The 22,195-nt window shown below is 37.7% G+C and overlaps 3 protein-coding genes across 3 annotated transcripts; 1 reads left to right on the forward strand and 2 right to left on the reverse strand.

The window, feature by feature from the left end:
* Positions 1–964: 964 nt before the first annotated feature.
* On the forward strand, positions 965–1,999 carry LOC146745484 (neuromedin-U receptor 2-like). The gene has a single exon (XM_085498708.1). The coding sequence runs from the start codon at positions 965–967 to the stop codon at positions 1,997–1,999; it is 1,035 nt and encodes a 344-aa protein (XP_085354834.1).
* Positions 2,000–3,901: 1,902 nt separating this feature from the next.
* Positions 3,902–13,913, reverse strand: LOC100375788 (uncharacterized). Its single transcript, XM_085498709.1, has 5 exons — positions 13,812–13,913; positions 10,108–11,936; positions 7,220–7,385; positions 6,613–6,748; positions 3,902–5,862 (listed from the first exon to the last, which is right to left on the reverse strand). Exons 1-5 carry the CDS (start codon positions 13,911–13,913, stop codon positions 5,726–5,728), a joined length of 2,370 nt encoding a protein of 789 aa, XP_085354835.1. The 3' UTR covers positions 3,902–5,725.
* Positions 13,914–14,062: 149 nt separating this feature from the next.
* Positions 14,063–21,678, reverse strand: LOC146745485 (uncharacterized). Its single transcript, XM_085499118.1, has 5 exons — positions 20,857–21,678; positions 19,318–20,063; positions 15,886–16,051; positions 14,853–14,988; positions 14,063–14,394 (listed from the first exon to the last, which is right to left on the reverse strand). The coding sequence occupies exons 1-5, from the start codon at positions 21,079–21,081 to the stop codon at positions 14,258–14,260; spliced, it is 1,410 nt and encodes a 469-aa protein (XP_085355244.1). The 5' UTR covers positions 21,082–21,678; the 3' UTR covers positions 14,063–14,257.
* Positions 21,679–22,195: the final 517 nt, after the last annotated feature.

Genomic DNA, 22,195 nt, shown 5'->3' on the forward strand with positions numbered 1-22,195 from the left:
ACAAACTCGAAATGTCATCTTCAGAGTCCTGTTCTTGCAAGCGGCATTTTGTATTGTTAGCGACTAGAACTACTTTTATTCCAAAAGGACTAATAAATAATGTTCATCATACGCAAAGTAAATTTGTCTTGTGGTATTGTAGTATGCAGTTTAGAAAAAAAATGTAAATAGGAGTCACATTAAAGTTTAAATGTATCGAAAAGAATTTAATTTAATTACATTTAATTTATACTACATTTGGAAAAGATGAAATTGAAGTATCTTAAAGTCCGTCTTTAAATAAATATTAATATTTTAGATGATTCTTTAGTTGTACATTACATATATAATAACAGTCACGCAATACAATACACAGATATAATATACGCTGAGATATCCTTCGCCGTACTTAAGGCAAGTTACAAATATCCTAGAGATCTGTAGAATTGTTGGTAATACGAGCTTGCAGAGACCGAACGAAAAAAAAAAGAAAAATGCATTGTCCATATATATGAACAATAGATTAGTCGACTGCTTCAGGCCACCAGCATGTCATCTACCAATTTTGAATCATCGACTAGGAGATATGATTTGTTTGTCCCTGGTGGAGTTAAAATCTTGCAGTGGATTATAGTGATTATGTATGTAAAGTTGTATTATGACGACAAATGAAAACGGCGACCTTTAATCATGCGTCTGTTAAATTCATGTGAACGTTATAATAAAATGTCGACTTCCTTTACCACAACCGAGTTATTGAGGGTAGCTCATGAGCGGTGCGTGTTCGTACTAATTGGTCGAGTATTGAATTGATCACCCGTAGGGATTTTCTTTTCCGTCGGCGCGTCTATGATACAGACAATGATGTATTTCTGAACAGAAAAGAAAATACAGTACCTGCTCTTCAGTAGCTTTATAACACGCCAAATGAGACATTGCTAGCTGAGACAGAAAATACAACACAGTTACAGAGGAGATACAAAGAATGGCGATATACTATTATTTGAAGATGAATTACACTGCAAATCTCACTAACGCTGATGAACACGTTTTATTCAATGATTCTTCGAATGTGAAGCACCTGACTTTGCCCAATGGGTGGCTCATAGCATCGGCTGTGATGTGTGTCGCAACTTGCATGTTCGGTACCTTCTTCAACGTCTCCGTTTGTGTAATAGTTGGGAAAAGTAGACAGCTCCACACGCCTGCTAACAACCAGCTTGTTGCCCTGGCTATATCAGACCTGTTGAATGCAACAATCACATCTCCGTTATGGATCTACAGAACTATAGTCGGTACTGCGGCACCAGATGGTCCAGATTACATAGTATGTCTAGCACAGATTTTCATCTCTCAATTCACCTTAACGGCTACTATCGTACAACTTGCAACACTGAGTCTTACTCGCGCTTTGGGCATCAGTGGCAAGTTCAGCCGATCCACCCTCAGATGTGCCATATATTTTCAAATCTTCTTCAGTTACCTTTTGGCGACTTGTGTAGCATCATTGAAGACTGTTTCCGGACCAGCATTTTCGTGTTTGCAGTTCGCTGAGGGTGGACCAGGTGTGAGTCGTACACGATCTGCAATAGTTGTAGTGTTTTCATTGAGCGCGATGATAATTATCACATCATATGTTTTCATAATTGTTTTTACTCTCCACCACCGGAACAGTGTCCAGCCATATATCGAAAATCAGGGAAACGCTTCTTCTAAAATAGACATCACAACTACTGGAATATGCAGTGTGTTGATTTTAAGTTTTGCGTTCCTTTACATGATTGGTCCATTCATGGTGGGTTTGAACTTGATAGGTGTTATTGCATATGATAATGGCAGGTCTTATTGGGCGTTATCGCTCCTGACATTCGGCAGTATGATAAACCCCATCATTTACACACTTATGTCGAGAAAATTTCGAAAAATTATTCGCGATGTGTATAAGATTTACCACACAAGAGTATCAGTAACTTCCAATACCACTGCCGCAACGCGAGAGATTAATGTATTGAACGCATGATTTTTTTATGGATGTTCTGTGTGGATATAACTATGGAGCTAGGTTTGTTGTTTGTAATCCCCCATTTAAAAGGTAATTTACTGCATACTACTTCAAGATGTTCATTCTTGAAAAATATTGCCTTTATGGTATCGCCCTAATCTTTAGACAGTATGTCTACTCATTGATAGCATTTCTGATTTCTGAACATGATTTAAATTTATTAAAACACATAAAGAAAATGGATAGAAAATATGTGTTTATGTTTAAAATAGTCATCATCTCTGTTTCGGTTCTTCAGTTCGTGAGAGAGATTATAATTAAAGTAGCTGCTAGATCATTTGTTCTATTTGTTTTAAAATTACCACACTTAATAAGTGGTAAAACAGGGCACACGGGTATTGTGTTATCCTTTTTTCTGGTCTTAGATAATGATGCCAGAAGTGTTAAAATACGTTCCCAATTGTAAATTGCACAAGCAATAACATTGTAACTCTCACATAAACAGATTACTGTTTTCTAATATGTTTTATTGTAGTTTTACAGATAGATTCTCGACCGTTTTTTAATTGTTTTTTTGGAGGGGGAATTAGCATTTAGATATTATTTATCTGACAATGCAAATTGTGCAAGCGTTCGAAAATGTGTTTGCTTTTTGTACATGTTCCGTTTGTTTACAAATCGTATGACGTGTTTTTCCAACAATGTGTTACGGTTCATAGTCTCACACAAGACTCTGCCAAACTTGATAAATTTATATTCAAAATATTAAATATCATTTATTTATTAGATGTCGTCGTAAACAACATTTCATGACCCGATTTTGTATACGTTTCATCTAACAATAAAGTACTTATTCGGATTTGAGTAGCAATGTCGGTTGTACGTGATGTACCAAAACTTGCGATACATTAAGCAAACACAGAAATTTAATCAGATCTCTATCTGATAATATTTTGTTATAAAAGTTTGTTATAAAATTTGTAAAATAAATTCTCTCTATATATATATTGTATCATTGAAATTATTGTTGTATACGTTTTTCATGAAAATATGACGTAGTTTTTTTTCGGTAGTGGAAAATAGAATATTAGAAAATAATAATGTAAAACAGATGTATTTAATAAATCCGTTTGTAGCACTCGATTTCATTCATTTGACATATATAAACGTTTGTTTATTTTATATGTAATTTTTGTACTTTTTCATGTGAATGTTTTTTACAAAAAGTCTAGTCTCATTTACAACGTCTCACTTAGGTCTGTTCATTGTTTCGTCGTTACCTTAATCATAATCACACCAGGAGTCATGTTTCATTCTTCCCAACACAATTATTCGTTACATAAAGCCATGATAATAGGTTCTTTTTGGAAGGAACCATCACTCATTTCTAAAAGGATTTACAAGAGCATGTTATACGTTTCAGTTCATTCAGACATAATTTGCCATTGCATAGACGATCCGTGTTTGTTTTTCGCGTCATATTTACGAGTTATCACGGTTATCCGAAGTGTAATAACGGAAAAACAACAAATCAAAATGCAAAAGCATGAGCAAATTACCGACAGGTTCCTTTGACCACGGACAAAGGGATCAACCAGCTTTAGATGTCATTCTAGTCTACGCCCGTCTAGATGGTGTCACATAATGATTGGCATCAATTACGTTCTGTACTGTAACAACCCACTATATTGTTGGGTACTTTGATGTATTATCTCACAGGGTTGAAATAAATGTCAATCAGTTTGACACGACGCAGCATGAGTAACATCGTTTTCTACGTAACAATACAAATACGTGTGTGTTTATGAAGTGGTTTTGACCAGGTTGTACGGTTGTGTAAATGAGAACAATAATTTTCTATTTGTACATAATATTTCGTTTTTTCTTCCGAAAATGTCTCAAGAAGAAAGGAGAAACAAATAAGGAATTCAAATTGTGTATATTTATTGATATGAACACGTGACCTGTGGTTCTGAGGAATTGTATACGCGACAGTCCTTTGTAAAATTTATTTTTGTGTGTGCCAGCGTAAAATATAGTTTCCCACGTAAACGCCGTTATGAAGTTAACACCACATCAATGTGAATAACATGACAATAGCAATAAGGTAAATTTAATATCAATAATTTTATGATGGATATACATGTCGTCAAGGTTGTTGCTATGAGTAGTAATCAAGATCCATTTCGAATAACAATTTCATGTGCATTCACCTTGAATGTGAATACGTCACGTGTGAAATTATCCATTCCACATTAATATACACATCATGGACCAACGCTAAATTGGTGATATTTGTATAGCAATGTGTCTGTATTCAACCACTTAGCAAATAAGAACTGAATAGGATAAAGACGAACACAGGGGCGTAATTTCCTATCATTATTGCCAACAATTTAAACTTGACCTTTGTATACAGATAAGAAAATAAGGCATATTAAATAGTTATTGGCTTTTTCAATCGATATATATATATATTACTAATTACGGGCGCTTGTGCCACAAGCGTTACGAAAGAACATGCTACTTTGTGCTAGGAACTGACCATTTGAAATCATAGGGGTGGCTGGCTTAAATATTTGTTCGATACTTTGAAAAGCTGTTGAAAGAAATGAATTGGCACATTCAAGAAAGACAATGAACAGAAAAGGCACCGCGAAAAAAAAATTGCGCTGATCGCAGTCTTCCAGTCACTCTTCATGGTTTCAAATGCGTGTTCACCTAAGATAGAATGCCCATATTTAACGTGCGATACTTGTTTTGGCACTTAGTCAATAATCGCGAAAATTGTTCCCTCGAATTTTGACGGTCAGTACAATCTAACCGAACTTAGATGACACCCAACGTCGTGGCCATCTGTTCGTTGCATAGCAACAGTCAACCGTGGTAACTTGACAAGTTTTACAGGACTCCAAAATATCCCGAATGTTTTTATTCTAAACCATGTATCATATTTGCAAATTTGAACCAGAATCTAAAATATAATTATAGACTTTGATATTTAACGAGAGCAATCATCTTAAAGAACATACTTCTGCATAGAAACAACTGACAAAATTTGAAACTTACTGGACCACTATCTACCTCAAATATCATATATTAGTCATATACTAATCGAACATTCTACTCCATAATGTTCTTGCTAAGAAGTTACGGTGTTCTTCAGCACTATTCTACATTAAAGGGCGGTGGTCGTCGCGCCACGCTTGTGCGACAATTGTGTTGAAAAATATTGATTTTCCCACAATCCAATGCGCTCTTCTGGTGAAAATCACGAGTACGTGTTTTTGACGAAGGCGCAGCGTACACTCATTACAGCCAGGGACTCCATCGATGCCTTTCAATCACAAAAGAAATTACATAGTTAAAACTTAGTACAGACAAAGTCGCCATCTTTGTTCATACGAGTCACATATCTCGCGCATGCGTGGCGCGACGACCACGTTCCTATAAATTTAATTTGATTTTGCCCAAAAAAGCTAAAACTATGCAACGAGGTCACAGACCGAGAAATGTTATCGTTGCCGAACTTTATATATCCTGAAGTGTACGAGGACTTCATCTGTCTCAAATCCACCGTTCAAAATAAAAAAGGTTTTGCAATGAAGCATTCTGATTGGCCGAGACACACTAGTTGAGTTTATAATATAAATTGGGACCGACCCTCGTTAGTTTGAGGCAAATTTCATTTCGTAACTGACATCGGAAGTTCGAAATATTAATTATCACATTGAGTAAGAAAATTCACCAAACTGTCTCTATTTGGGTTGGCATATTGGGAATGTCTGAAAAATGCACGTTTTCTCCCCCTTTCGGTTCACGCATGTTGTAGACGGTCGATGACCAGCTGGACTGGCTCCATCCAATAAAAATGTCGGCTCCTATAAATAGACAAACATTATTGTTAGATCGTTGATTTGTAAATATGGTTATCTTGTGATTGATATACCGAATCATGTGATGTAATTCCTTTTCAAGGATATGTATAGTACCTTCTCCCTGTGGTAAACTATCAGATATATATAGAGTGATACGAGTGACATACAAGAATATGGTATTATGTGTTATCACATGCATACATTACACATGCTATATTTATATTTGACGCCAACGGTATATTTACGTATCCGGAGATGCATTGCTAACCAATTTTGAAATCAATTCAATCTGACCTTTCTGAACATTCAAAAAGTATTTTCGGGGCGGACATCCGGACAAGACTATCCCTACTTGTGTAACATGTATAAATATGGTTGCTCGGGATTACCTCATAGTTGAGTTTGCGATGTTTTCTCGACTTTAGCGGTTTTCACCGGCTGTCACCGGCGTTCCACAGCAGCTTGCGCAGAACTCATGGAAATTACATTGAACAGCGGTGCGTTTCTTAGCAAGGTAGAACGTTATGTGACGTGGCTCCGCCCCAAAACTACGAATTACTATAATTTCTAACATTTCTAGTGTAAAATCGCTAAGATATTGAGATACTGTCGTGTATTGAAGTTGGCAGTAATGATGTCAAATGTTTAATATGTAGACATCTACTCTATACATCGCGCCCTCTTACGACGAGGGGTTGCCATGGTATAAATAAATGGGGTGACATGAAGTAATGAATAGAACTGTTTACTTACTAACGGCTATTTCTTGTTGGATCATAGACATCATGTAACTGTCGTGTATGTGTTGTGCTATTCGTGGTGAAGCACTTATAATGTATTCAACACTGTATACTTTTTGAACGAGCTTTCCAACATGGTCTACGAATCGCTGAAAATAAAATACAGATATATGTTATGTTGTATAAATTAGGAACCTGAGAGCAGACACTTCTATACACTCAGTTTTAGTTGATGGATACTAATGTTGCTACTACTGTGCATCTGTGTGCAATTTTAAAGAAGCCTAAACATATTTCGTGGAGTAACCATTCTAGAATTAAAAACTAGTTTTAAGTTTCTAGAGCGTGTTCCAAGTCATTGGTTGCTATGTTGAAGACACAGTAATAAAAAATCGCATTTATTTTTCGAATTATAGAAGAAATTAAAAAAATGTTTAGTCTGTTGAAAACCATTTGGAAAACAAACATTTAAAAATATATATAGAAATCCCGCGCGCGTCATTTTTTATAAATATGTATGATATCTTAGAATTTAAAAGAACTAATACTTGAAAAAAATGACAATATTAACGCACACAAGTATCAACATACTGTTTCTATGGCAACGTATTTATACTTACATGTGAATACGGTGGGTAAGCTATAAATATACATTTATATTCGCGGTTACTAATGTACTGTGCCAGGCTCTCTACTATACGAGGTGCGATCTTAGCCAGGGTGAATATGGCTGGGTATTCTCTAGCATTACAGTGAGCAACGTTATAATACAACCCAGGGGCGCATCTGTGCAAAAGTAAAAATGAAAGTACATGTCATATCTGTCTCGTGTTTGTGCAATATCGACGCGTAACAGTTATCTGTCGGTGTTCGTATCGCGTCAGGTAGAAGACCTACCATCATGTAGGGAACATCGTTAATATTTTGGGTTTATCGACGCAAAATCGAAGCAAGCGTTTCGTCAAGGCAGTTCGAGCCAAGTTACAATTGTGTAATACTGAGCACGTCACTGCGCATACACGCAACGCATTATGGGAGAGAACTCCTCGCAAAGTAACAAGCAAGAAGGAAACTATTTTTTACCAAAGTAATTAATGCAAAAATGCAAATTCTTATCATTTAGCCTCTGATTTGTTTTACTCGAACAATTTTCAGGTGACTCCATTTTTCATTTTCGGTATCCCGATGGCAAGTAATTTGTAATAAAATCACGGCAAAGATAGAATATAATCTCTAACTCTGATTCATTTTAGTTTAGGATTGGTGGGACCGTTGTTTTAAAGGATCCCGCCAAATTTAGAGGACATCCCTGCACGCGTGGGCATGCGCAATAACATATTAGCTAAAACCTGCTATTCACATCCGATATCATGATAAAATAATTGTTTGTTACTGCTTATTTAAAGCGGGGAAGTCGTCACCTGTGCTTTTAGCGTGTGTTGTTATCGTCGCTTGGGACTCAATTCCCGCGCGTGCGCAGGTGACGACCCTCCCACTTTAACTTTGCGATTCGTCTCGCAATAAAACAGCTTATATACAACGTTGTCATAGCAAAGTGCAAGCTTGTGATAACCAGTCGGCAATATATTATTTATCAGACATCACATGGCGGTTGGCACAATTGTAAACAAATGACGTCACGTTACAAGATGTTACTTTGACTACAATCAAATAGGATGGTGTCACCCTAAACAAAATGCCTGTTCAACCACTTTCATCTCGTTTGGCATTGATTAAAGCGCAGTGGTCGTCGCGCAGCGCGTGTTCGAATTTCATGTAAATAAAATAAAACACTGTATTTTACATGCGTTGTATACGTCGCTACGAGTCGGCATATCGAACAGGACGCGACACGACGACTGCCGTCTTTTAACATACACATAATCCAAAGATTAAGAATAGTGTGATCTGAAATAGTATATGAATTTTGGAAAATTCTTACCTTTCATTTTTTCATGCGTTAATATTTGTTTTTTTATTTAAAAAGAATAGATGTTTTCTTTTAAATTATGAATCTGTAAATACCAGTTTGTATATGCGATTTTCTATGATTTGTCTCACCGCCATTTTTATTTGACTTGCAAAACTAAAAATTTAGAATCATACAGAATTTCCCATAACAATTTTATTGACGTGAATTTTACAATTTTGTATCCAGATACGTCATGTTGACGTCATAGAAGCGACATGTTACTTAAGAGCGTGATTTTTATGAATAATGTAAGAATGATTGCATTTACAGCCAAAACAAAGTCAGCTTGGACTTTCAGTTGCGAGACGTGACAAAACAAACACATTTCAAAAATACAAATACAAAACAAACACATTTCAAAAATACAAATACAAAATAAATGCAATCAAAGGCGCCGACCACGCAGGTAGGAAATAAATAGGACACGTTGTTACACAGTCTCGCCAGTCTCTTCCACTCTGGTGATATAATTATGCTATTTCCCAACGCACTTATATTTAATACATTGATAAAAAAAAAAACGCAAGAAAAATGTAAATCAGTCTTGTAATTACTAGTAACTCAACTCGAACGCAACATTGATCCTTGATCGGCGTACTCGTAAATGATCGAGAAAATTTGCCATTTCAAAGGACACTCCGATAATTGTCTGCGATTGTGTGAACATGATGACGTGCAATCAAGGAGCATAGCTTAGCGATAGCAAAGTTAGATAAATACAGCTGTTGAAAACAGAGACTCCTTCGATCTCATATGTTCAGATTCACGTGGATGTATCATTTTCAACTATTACAAACAACACTACGATAAAGACTTAATAATACGCACTTCTCCAGGCAGTACTAGAGATTATTGCAGAAATAGCAGGTGTGTGCGTTTGAGTGAGTAAAAGAGGCAAGTTAGATTCCTTGCATCGTACGAATCGCACGGTCCCGTGTTTTAAGCAGTGAAATCTGATTGAGCGCCTCGAAACATCGCCCCAATCAGCTTGGACGTAACAAATTATAAAACAAAATTCCACTACATGTTTTTGTCGCTATGAAGACATCCTTCACACACAAAACTGCGTTGACTGCCTGTACCTGATAAGGCTTGAGGGCACCAACACCAAAAACTTTCGCAATGTTATCATCACAAACATCACGATTCATGGGCGCCGTCATTTTGTTTAAAATGAAACGCCAAAGAGGGATTTGTAACGCACAAACTGATTGGACAATGATTAGCCGCAACTGTTAGAATACGCATATTTGATGGTCGTTCTACCAATGTCTGTTTAGAGGATGGGCCGAATAAACATAGACCTTGGCTAGCGAAGATGAGCAGGTGTTTGCGTTTGAGTGTGTAAAAGAGGCAAGTTAGATTCCTCGTCGCAACATGTTCTATTTATTTACAACGCGCGTGGTCGGCGCCTTTGGTTGCGTTTCCTTTGTTTTGTTTTTATTCTCGAATTGTATCACTGGCAGTGTTTGTTTTGTCATGTTTCACAACTGAAAGTCCAAGCTGTAATCAACGTTATTAACATAATTAACTAACCTTTCCCCTGTTTGGTTTCTCCAATGCACAGCCACAAAAGGCTTTCCATCGCATATTTTTTCAAACACCGAGTCAACCAATTCACGAATATAAGGAGCGAAAGAAAGATGCTGGTTTATCAGAGAGTTGAGTTTACTATCTTCGGCTGTCTTCATCCATTGAATGTCTTGATCCAAATACAAAGCTAAGCATCTTTTATCAGAGATCGAGCTGAGAAAATTCTGACTGTCTTCAAGAGACGATGATTCTTTAGCGCTTTTAGTTACAGGATAACGAGCGTTGATATCACGAAATGCTTTCTTCATTGCGATATATCGGTCGTAACCGCTGAGATTTTTGTCTTGAACGAAGTAGTACGGCTTCCATAGTAGGACCGGGTCCGGTTGAAATTCATTTTGACAATCGCCGTAGAAGTCATCCAACGACACAATGGAAACAATTTCCTGTAGTTTCTTCACATCGAATGTCTCTTTCAGTGTTTTCATGGCAAACATATTTAGTTTATCTTCCGTTCTGGAATACACACGAAACGGAACCGAAACAAGAGCACGTTGTTGCAAAAGAGCCAGTCGTAATTCTATACGGAACATTGAGAATGCCCAGTCTGGTCCGGAATCAATGTACGAATGGAAGGGGGCAATGTATTTTTGATTGCTCGTGTATGTTTTCTCGTCAGCAGGTGCATGGGCATGTAATGTGCTCGCTTCTGTTTGCGTGTGAATGCCTTGGTCCATCTGTTGGGCATGTGATAACGCTTGGTTAAAACGGTCTAGCTCTGCTGATCGTTGGTCAGGCTGGTCAAGCTCTGGCGATCTTTGGTCAAAGCTGTTCACTTCTGGTAATCGTTGGTCTAAATCAGCGGCTGCTGGTAACGGTTTGGTAATAGTACTCGCGTCTGTTGGAGGTGTGCCAAGGCGTTGTTTTTCTGGTAATGACTGGTCAAATCTGTCTAGCACAGGTGATTGTTGGGCAAAACTATTCACTTCTGGTAAACGATTTTCAATACTGTTGACGACTGGTAATTTATTTTCGATCTGGGTTAAAGGTTTGTCAAACTGGTTTAACTTTAATTGTTGGCCATATTTGTCTACATCCGATAACGTATTGTCAAGCGTGTTCACTGCTGGTGAATTGTTGTCAAAATTGTTGACCACTCGTATTTGATTGTTAACATTTTCTAACTCTGTTAAAGGTTTGCCAAATTTGGTTAACCCTAGTAATCGTTCGTTATTAAGATTGTTAACCATTGGTAGCGGATTTTCAACATGTTCTATCTGTGTTGAAGATGTGTCAGGTTGTGTTAAGTCTGGTAAATTTTGTTCAAATCTGTTTGCCTCGGGCAACCGGTTGTCAAGCCTGTTCATTTCTGGTGATGGGCTGTTAAAATTGTTAACCATTGGTAGCGGATTTTCAACATGTTCTATTTGTGTTGAAGATGTGTCAGCTTGGGTTAACTCTGGTAATCTGCGGTCAAAACTGTTCACTTCGGGCTGGTTGTCAAGCGTATTCACTTCTGGTAATCGCTTGTCGAAATTGTTAACCACTGGAAATTGGGCACCAAAGGAGTTTGGCTCCGTCAATGGCTTGTTTATCGTCGGTAATTGGCTGTCATCGTTGTGTGTTATTGGTATTTGGTTTTCCAAAATATTTACCACCGGCAACTGCTCGTGAAACTGTTCTAAACCTGGTACTTGAAGGCGATCTTTTGGTTCAATTTCTGAACGGGCTCTTTCTGCGTAGTTGCCCGTATCTCCTTTACCTTGTCTAAGTATGGCAGCTTCCGTGTCACCGGTCTTGTACGAAGTCCGCTGATTAATGAACCAGTCACCCTGTGATGAAAGAAACAGAGTAGACAGTCAGTATAATCTCTAAATGCAAATATCCTGATTGAAAACCCGTGGGCGGCAACCCTATTCTTCGCGACGTAAACGGGGCGGCAACCCCATTCTTCGTGACGTAAACGGGGCGGCAACCCCATTCTTCGTGACGTTAGAATAAATGTACTTGGTTAATGAGCACAATTCAAACACCACGACTGTTGTGAAAGGAACCAACGAAGAACAACTTATTAGCGTAGTGGTTCTTGTGCCGTGTTTATTAATTGTAGTTAGCTAGTTTAATCTTCGAGTTTTACCACTGAATAAAGGGCGACCGCAAAACCGGTTGGTCCACTTGGTCGAGGCGAAAAACTGTGCCCCAGATTTATTCCCTAGCAGATGAGACTTGGAGAGAGTCGTGCTTAAAGCGCCACATCTCCACGCAAATAATTTATATACACGCGTTGTGTATGCGTCGTATGGGACCCATCAGAATCGGACAGAGCGCGCTGCGATGACTATGATGTAGGCTATCGCGTTCGACCGGGCGTTGACGCGTTGAATTTGCATAACGCCAATATGGTTTATGCGGTAATAAACAGGGATAATTACAACAATGTCGGAAGTCTAGGCATCGCATCACATCACTAACATTCAAAATATACGTTTTAGGAGAAAAGTCAGCATACACATACATACACATGTTCTTCAACAGTATTTTATTTTCACTTCACTGAGTACAGATATCAAAGCGAAGAAGTCGTCGCCTGCGCATGTCTCATTCTTTACAAACAAGCGTCTATCCACGAGCCTTTGCGTTTTAGCGTGTGTTGGCATCATCGCTTGGGACTCAATTCCCGCGCGTGCGCAGGTGACGACCCTTCCGCTTTAAAAAGAAGTATGATAACGTTAGAATGTTTTTAAATTACGTGTACTAAATATGAGACATTTGGCTTTATATTCTGGGTTCATTAATTACAGTGTGTAAACAACAAAACTAATACGAAACATGTGACGTTCTTATCGCAAGTATAGCCAATGCCGGAAATTCAGCGACACAATGAAATTCATAATATCATGTTGGCCCGTTATGGACACGAAATGCTGCTACGAGTGTTATCGCTACCATACGGAGACACATCACATTCTGCCTTCATATATATATACGATTCCACTCGATTGGAGAAATATTGTTTTTCACTTCTTATAGTTTATTTCATTTTAACTATTTTTTTATCATTTAATTTGTGTTTTTATTATATACGTGTTACCGTATGTTTGTTGGATCCCGCGATTACTAATACTTTAAATACAACACTTCCGAAATATGAATAATAAATATACACTTAGAAAAAAAATATCCCAATGGCTGTACATTTTACAGACGGGTTCAAACTAAATTGTGCTCACATATATAGTTGATAGGAGTAATTTGATTGGGCGATTGCTGTTCTTCGATCAAATTGATATCCTGCAATAATCATGGGTCACATGGGCTTTCTGCGTTCATGAAAAAATAAGATAAATAAAATTAACTGAATTAATTGTACAAATCAATCGCAACTCGAACCAATATCAGCCCCCCCCCCCGAGAGTAAGGTCGTCGTTTTTCCGACCTTCAAACGTTATGTTTCATCGATTAAACAAATAGCGTATCGGTCAGTATCCCGGATGTCATCACAAAGGTTACAAGATTAGTATGTACAAGAAAATTACATATGCAAATAGTTGTGATTTAATGCGGATCGGAACACTTCATGGTGAACACTTGTGAAAATTCAATGTTACCTTCAGTGTATGAAACGTTCCTACAGTAAAGTATTTTCCTAAATGTCACTAGCGAGTTCACTGGACACTTTACATTTTTTTTTTCCATGAATTATTTACCTCACATCCCAATAGACGCAAATGGCGCATAGATATCGTTGAGAGCGAGAATCTCACGAGACGTGCTGTATTCTCGGACATCCAATGTGCCAATTGTTGCATGGTTACATAGATCAGATGCACGGTGGTACGCGTGAACGAAACACTTGCTAAAGTGCAAAAACAATGTTCGTGACTTTCTCTATCGCAGCGATATCTAGGCGGCTTTATTGCGATTTGTTATATCGCCACGTTAAACACTTTAATACAGATTTAATTAAGTAATCGCAAACAAAATATATTTATTTCATGTTTACCAAATATTCAGTATCACACTTTGGTAAACACGATGCCAACATGTGTGCATCATTGCTACTGCATGGTACGCGAAAATTAATGTGTGCGTGACCACGTGCTCTAGTGTAATTATATCATATTGAAGCGCCCTCTGCCGACACACATTTCTTTCACCAGATGACCTGCAACACCTTAGGCATGCCGGGTACGCGTGGTAGCGGCACATTCTTCCTTCCTTTGGAATTTCGCATACGATACACTGATTGTGTCCAGCTCGATTCTCTCCAGCCGATGAACAAGTCAGCTCCTAAGAATTAAGAAAACAAGATGAGATGAAAGTACAAAATAGGGTCAAATGATTGCCAGTAAATAAGGTAGACAATATCAATTTTAATTCTGACTTGTGGCAGGCAGACGATACGAAAATAAACCTGAATATATCTTGTATATTAGATTAGTTTTGGCGTGTTCCTTAATTTAGTATTCAATTCAAATTTGCTCACACCGCCCTCTAGTGGCGAAGGCATTTGAGGTGTCAGTGGGTGAAATGAAGGCCGGCTACAGCGTGGAGAATACCTTTTGTTTGATTTGTGTCAACCGATGTGGGAGATTTAACGAAGTTGACGAACGACTACAAACGAACGAAACTGATTTCACTGTCTTCGCTACTTCTAGATCTGCTCTCCACACAATCCCTTCGTCGAATCGGTGCGAGTTAGTGGAGTTGGTAACAGGTTTACGAGAATCTGAAAAACAGTTGCTTACTGACTGCTATTTCTTGTTCCAGAATCGATATCGCATACACGTCATCTCTGTGTTTTGATATTTCCGGTGACAATTTTAATACGTGACTCAGTGTGACAGTGTGCGGGAACTTTGCAGCAATTTTGAGAACAAATTCCTGCGAGATAAGAAAAAAACGTACTGAAGTAGTGCATGAGCATGGTGAACAAATAATGTATACGACGTTTAAGTGAAAGCCATTGCGATACTTGTTCGATTTTCCCTGTCGGAACTCATTTTATTATTCATAACAGTCGTCCGTTTCGAACTCCTGTCTGGCTGCTTCACCAGTCGACTGGAATTACTCTTATTATACTTTCATTTACTAACAATGTCAAGATCTTGATCAGATCAAAGTTGTTATGTATATGGGTTTATTGTCTTGATTCAAGATGTGTTGTCTCATTTTAAGACTGTCCAATATTCCCATTGGCAGATCGTGCGCCTGGCCTTGTCGATTACAAGGTCCAAGTATGTGACGATAAGTCATAATCGTACGTAAAATAAATCTGGTATATTGAATTTATGCTGTTCATGAGAATTATTAGTTTCTTCTTGAAACATGTGTATATTAGAAAGATGTCTTTACTGAATCGTAACCACATATATACGTCTGTGTGGAATATGTTACAAAATGTATATACATTTTTCCCAGATTATGTAAATTAATGTCGGTACTCGGAAATAAGTGTCAGCGTGAGATCTTCGCTCAGAATCGACGACCTGATTACCTATTCAGTATTACTTTGATAGGTGAATGGATTACGTTGGCCCGTTTCAAAGCAGAATTTTCGGCCGGAGTTTTAGGGTAACCGTCGGTTGTCAACTGCATTGTGGGCGCCACAAACAAGTTATTGTGTCATGAATATGAACATAAAAATGTTTGTGTTTTTTCTCGTGTATGTTTGCAAAACGTTTGCAATAAAACCCAAATAAAACACTCTGCGCCGACGCGTGGGAAATTTCCGTGAATGGGATTTGTATTAAATACCGTTGAGGGCGGTCTTCCACCCACCTGTGGAATGGGAGGGGAGGCTATATACACACACTCGTACTTCTCCACGTCCAAATAATCTAATAACCTTTGAACCATCAAGTCCGTTAATTGGGACATGATTTGAATGTTGAGTGAATCTTCCTCTTTGCATGCTCGCTTCGACCAGTATCCACTCTGCAAACAGCTGTGAAAATAAAGCACCCATTTTCATTATTGATTTTTTTATGATAAATGTGGGGAAAACTAGTGTGATTTAGATAACATTTTGAAGGACAGTGTTTGATATTTCACCCATTTTGGAATGCCGCCCTTATTTACTGTAAAGCATGTCTTTTTAGCTGGCATGTTATTTTTACTAGTTTAGTTAATCCATAATTTCATTAATTCAAGATATCGCTAAGTGAAAGGAAAGTATATTCTCACAATAAGATTGTCGTCACTTTAGCTGAATTAGGATTCTGGTAATTCTTGCTTTGCGACATGTATGCACGCTGTAAATTATGACGTTACGGTGCCAGATGTATAATAATATACGATAATACACTGTTTTAAATAGTGGAGTCGTATTTTGATCAACCCCCACAGTCGTCGATGACGGATGAAAAGAAACAACATTTTTGCACGTCTCGAATGACCTCTTGACATACACATTTTGCCCCTATCAATTTAGTCCCGAACCAACGATTCTAATCTCATTAAATTCCATAGAGTTACTTTGTCATTTATTTGTATTGACTTCCACTTTGCCACAGTACAAAAGAAATACAGTAAATACAAGAGAACTGGTGATGGTTGTAGAACCATAACTGCCTCAGCTCAAGACTGTTATGTAATACAAGGGAATGTAAAGGGAAATGTATTGTAGTGTTACCTCTGTGTAATTTACAATATATACGCATTAACCTTCACTATTAAGGACAATATGGGAGTAGAAGCAAGGCTACGCAAATTTGCGAAATATTAGTTAGTTAGAATTACCGGACATTGTGGGATATAAAGAAGTGGCATATTAACCCAACAAACATACTCGCACATGTCCATACATGTCTTATTGTGTGGGGGAAAGCTGTCGTGTACACAATCATAATAACTGGAAATGGTTTCACAACAGAAAACAAGTGTTATTGCTGTCAATAATTATAAACAATAAAAACTGAAATTTAGAAAGACTATGAACAAAAAATAATGAAAGTCTGATTTTCTGCACAGTTTCCAGGAAATTATTAACCGAACCACAACATTTATAAAAAGCACAGTGCTGAGATTCACTTCGAGTATATCAGAAATATAATCTTACAATTGAATACGAGTCGTCAAAACGTACAGTTTGGTGACATAATTCAAATTTTGTATAGTTCAATATGCATACAACCACCCATGTACTAGTACATTTTGACAATAAACCCTACTTTCACATTGTGCAAATACAAACAAGACATTAAACCTTCCTGACAGTAACATGTAAGCGTTGTATTAACCCGAATGAAAAGTCTTGAGTCACGGCGAATACTTCTATCGAGTCGCCCATTTAAAAACCGCTTCAACTAGCCAAGACCAATCAATAATGTGCGGGGTCATTAATTAAATAATATTAATTTTATTAACACTTACACATTCCCCGAAGGGATTGGCAATGGCTACAAATGTTTAAGAAGGATAACAGGTTAAAAAATTAAATAAATAATATAAAATAAAAACATACACAAAACTAAGCTAATACATTACTGTAACAGAGAAAGAAAATTTTAAGACTAAATTATTATACAATAAAAAGATAGAAAAAATGCAAAACTTAACTGTGAACGAAAATTGTCACTGGGGTTGCTGTCTTATTTCAAAACACTTCTTTAGACACCTTGCTACAGGGATTGTTAGACCACTGTTGATTAGCAAGGCTATGAATTGTGTCTTTGGTGACAACAATTTTGGTTTTCGCCATTTCAAATAAGACATTTCTATCGGGGTACAACGTTTGCATGATATTCATCTTCTACTTGATTCTGATCACAAAGGTTACATAATCTATTAGCAAGGGGTATTCCGTTGTGTCTGTCAGTCACAATATTTTCAGGGTAACAAGGTAGGTTTCAAAAGCAAAATTGTTTTTTAATTCTCTGTATGTTCTTAATTTATTTATATTTCATTTTGGTTTGATTGATTGTCGTTTTGTAATTCACTTTTCCAAGTTGATATAAATGATGTTTGTATATTTTTATTAATTTGTCCTAATTGCCTTGTTGTTAGAATGTCATTGTTGTCAACCAGGTTATACTGGTTGATGTTATTCAAAAGGGAGTCTACCATTTACTATTAATTTCTTAATATTATTAATTTACTATTAAACTCAAAAACATCGTAATGTTATTACTTCTACACCAGGCAACACCAATTAAAACCAACATCGATTTAGAATTACTGTGGTGAATGACATTGACATTTTTTTGCTTTTCCATAAAGCAGCAGTTTCCCTTTTTTAATAATCAAAACTACCCTTGATACCCTGGAGAAGTAGGTCCATTGTTTCACAAGAACGACTGTCCCAAGAGATTTTCGTCTTCTAAATTTCTCAAGATAAACGTCCCAGGGTTGTTTTGTTTACTAGAAGGAAATATCCTTTGACAGCATTTTATGAATTAATTTCCATTGCACAAAAAAGCAGCAAATACTCTTACTGAAGCACAGAATTGGCATGATTTTTCCCGGCCATTCACGCAAACTACAAATCAAGAATTTTACCGCATCCATAGTTGTTGACAGGCGATGGATGATGATGGATGTATTGTGACGTATTTTGACCCCCGGAACCTGACCTTGCATTCTTGCCACATTTACTTTCACACCCATTCAATTTCCTTTCATTATTTCATCCATGATATTTTATATTTAAAACCAACCTTTATTTCACAGTCACTCAAGTTTTCACTTTTCTAAAATTATCTTACTGATCAAAAGACTTTTCACTCCCATCATGCAATCTCCCACAGTACTTCCGCAGACACAGCGGCGATCGCCAACATATCTACAAATAACCTCGCTCTCAGGAGCTGAGGAATAAGTTCAGTTTATTTCTATGCAATTGAGGGTGTGGATGCATAGATTCCCAAAATAAACACCAAAATGTAAAAAAAAAATCAAATCGACATTTTTTATGGAATATAAGCTGCAAAAATGTAATCACATCTCTGTGATTGTCAGCTGATTTTGACATCATGATGTTATATTTGCATCTATTGGTAGGATTGTAAGAAATATCTGGAAAAATTCCGTATAAAACATAAAAACATACTTTTCTGGGTCTTTTTGTAGCCATTTAGTCACAATTATAAGATAAAAACAAGTATGCAAATAATAGTCTCGCTACCTTAACTGCGTGCGATAAACCAATTTTTCGAGATTGAAATCAACATAAGATATCGCTCTTTGAAACGTGTTTCTAAAACTTATACTCACTTTTCACCGGTTCGGTTTCGCCAATGCACGACGGGGAATGGTTTCCCGTCACAGATCTTGTCGTACACCTGATCAACCATTGCACGAATATATGGAGCCCAGGCAGTGTGACTGTCAATTTTGGCATACAGTTGACTATCAGCGTAGGTTCTTAAATATCGAATATCCTCATCCGCATAAATGGCGAGGCAACGAGTCTTCCATGTGCCATTCACAAACTTGGCGTTCGCTTGTTTGTTGTCAATATTCTGCTCTGTAACGCGGTCCTTTTCTGGAAACCGTCCTTTGATCTCGTGAACAACTTTCTGCATTTTCAGAAATCGCTCGAGGTTTGGCATTGTTTTGTTTTGAATCAACAAAAATGGAGTCCATTTAATTTCCGGGATAAGTTCGTCCTTACAGTCCTCGTAAAACTCTTCAATAGAAACTATTGGCACAATTTCTCGAAGTTTCTCAACATCGAAGGTGTCTTCCAGGGTCTTCATAGTGTGCACCCTGTTGAGCTCCAGCCTATCGTGTACGCGGAATGGCGTCGCGACGATGGCTCGGTTCTGAAGTATGGCGAGCCGTAGCTCAAAGCGAAACGTCCAGAATGCCCAATTTGGTCCGCCATCGAAATAAGTATGCAAAGGTGCCAAATACCGACGTTTTTTTGAATGCGACGATTCGGCTGCATTTTCTAGTTTTACTGAGTCTTGATAAGTCTCGTTAGTAACATTCTTTTTCCTAGTATTTTCCACTTCATTCTAAATATTTACAGAAATCAAAAATTACAAATTAACAAGAAATACACGCCCCTAACAACACTGATCTTAAGAATCGTAAACTACAATTACCATCAAGTCCCTTTGACGTCGACACGGTAAGCGAGTAAATTTAAAAACAAAAGAAGTTTGTGACATGATTTCGTTATTAGTTTGCTACCAACGATCATACAATTTAATTACAGACTACGCTACATCAATCGATGTTAAATTGTAGGCAGTCAACGCATGTAACTATGTTAATCAGCGCATCTGCGATTAGTTGAAAATATCTTACATTGTGCCCCAGTCGTGAATACGTGTTCAGATGAACGTGTTGCCGTGTCAATAGTATTTTTTTGTGAAGCATTCCCTCGGCCCTGCCGAATACGTCCTAAAAATTGGAATCCCGAAGAACTACCCCCCCCCCCGGTTACATATAATACTGTTGAGGTATACTCACGGCGTGGTTTGCTGCGTCTCGTCAGTGATTTACAAAAGTCTCGAATGTCAGACTGGTAACAAATATACATATGCCAAATGTATAACGCAACTATGGGAAAGAGTTCCTTTTGTACCCCCTATTCCTAACCCTAACCCTAACCCCACCCTCCAGCGCTCCCCATTTAATTGTACATGCCCCTCCTAAGGACGTCTATAGTTATCTTGAGGGGGCATATACAAATTAATTGGATAACTGGGAGTGATTGTTAGAGTTATGGTTAGGGTTAGGGATGGGTCGGGGGTACAAAAGGAACTCTTGCCCAACTATGCTGTGAAGAAATGAAATAGTTACCTTTATTTTCTCGGAGTGTTGGCCCTCGCTGAACTTCACTGCATTCGCCAGCTTGTGAACGCCGTCTTCAAGCTCACTACTGTAGCGCTGTTGTAACATTTGCCCAGCATGGTTGCTCGTCTTGATTATAATCAACGCCAACAACGGAAGCACGAGCACGAGCACGACAACAGTGAGCGGAGAACACACCCGCCGTAGATATCGCATTATAATATACAGCCCCATCAATAGCGGTAAATTATGTAAACGCCGTCGGCTCGCACACACGTACGTTCAGACGGAGTTAGCAGACACGAATCTGTCAACGAACCTTTGAACGAGGTGAATAATACGAGGACTGGAGATGGATCACACTTTGTAATTTATCACGTAGAGATGACAGCTATATCAGTATGGTATGCTGACTGTTGTAAAACTAATGCCTAACGTTTGCAAATTAATAGTCAACAGGTGACAGACCAGTTATATGGAGGCCGACCACTACACCTGCGATAGACTTGAGTGCATGGTGGTTACGTAACTTTCGTCTGTTTTCTGTAAATTTCCCACAAATAACTTCGACTATGCAGTCTAATAACTCTTCCTGTCACACGCAATGTAATATTACCGTAGTTGGTATAGGACAGGTGTGATGGTTCAAATACCAAAATGGCAACAGTAACAGAAAGACTTCCCTGGCGGCGATGATAACATACGAACACGGAGCCAACAGATGAGGTTTCAACTGGTACTGGTATTATTATCATCAAGTACAATAACGCGGTAAAACTCCACTACTCCAATAACTAGATACTTAAACTCCAATACAATTCAACGAGATCTCCCCTATATATACCCCCACTGTCTATAAATAGATCATTACATCAGCATACATAATGAGTCTGGAACTTACTACCAATTTCTAGAATGTTCCATTACCTTCTATTGCCTCCTACAGTGTTCTATTACCTATTCAACCATTTTCTAAAAAAATCTAGAATATTCCACCCAGACACACTACGGTTCTAGAACATTCTCAGTGACACGGAAGTGGTAAATAAGTCGTATGCGACACTTCATTAAGACGCCGAAGATGCGGGAGATGTTGAAATAGTTACAAATCAATAAATAAAATCATTTTTTTATAGGTAAAATCAGTTCAAAAGAGGCCACTTATAAATTTTTGGCGTGTGGGGTTAACGTTCGCCCAAATGCTATAATAATGAAGGAAAAAAAATGGGCTAAGATTCGTATAAATTATATTATGTAAGTTTTTTGGAAACGCACATTGTGATCAGACTTGTGCAGCAAACGACCTTCAGTGTATATTTACAACCACATTTGTCAGTTATAATATTAA

The sequence above is a fragment of the Saccoglossus kowalevskii genome, chromosome 5, assembly GCF_978046115.1.
Source record: "Saccoglossus kowalevskii chromosome 5, keSacKowa6.1, whole genome shotgun sequence".
NCBI lineage: Eukaryota > Metazoa > Hemichordata > Enteropneusta > Harrimaniidae > Saccoglossus > Saccoglossus kowalevskii.

What these genes read in the sequence shown, in the direction of transcription:
- LOC146745484 (XM_085498708.1), top strand. Translation starts at nt 965, where the DNA reads ATGGCGATATACTATTATTTGAAGATGAATTACACTGCAAATCTCACT.
- LOC100375788 (XM_085498709.1), bottom strand. Translation starts at nt 13,913, where the DNA reads ATGCAACAATTGGCACATTGGATGTCCGAGAATACAGCACGTCTCGTG. An exon ending in AGAAACCAAACAGGGGAAAG is followed by an intron (nt 7,386 to 10,107) that starts GTTAGTTAATTA and finishes ACTTTTGCACAG; the next exon opens with ATGCGCCCCTGGGTTGTATT. An exon ending in CCAACAAGAAATAGCCGTTA is followed by an intron (nt 5,863 to 6,612) that starts GTAAGTAAACAG and finishes GTCTATTTATAG; the next exon opens with GAGCCGACATTTTTATTGGA.
- LOC146745485 (XM_085499118.1), bottom strand. Translation starts at nt 21,081, where the DNA reads ATGGGGCTGTATATTATAATGCGATATCTACGGCGGGTGTGTTCTCCG. An exon ending in AACACTCCGAGAAAATAAAG is followed by an intron (nt 20,064 to 20,856) that starts GTAACTATTTCA and finishes GTAAATATTTAG; the next exon opens with AATGAAGTGGAAAATACTAG. An exon ending in CGAAACCGAACCGGTGAAAA is followed by an intron (nt 16,052 to 19,317) that starts GTGAGTATAAGT and finishes TTATTTTCACAG; the next exon opens with CTGTTTGCAGAGTGGATACT.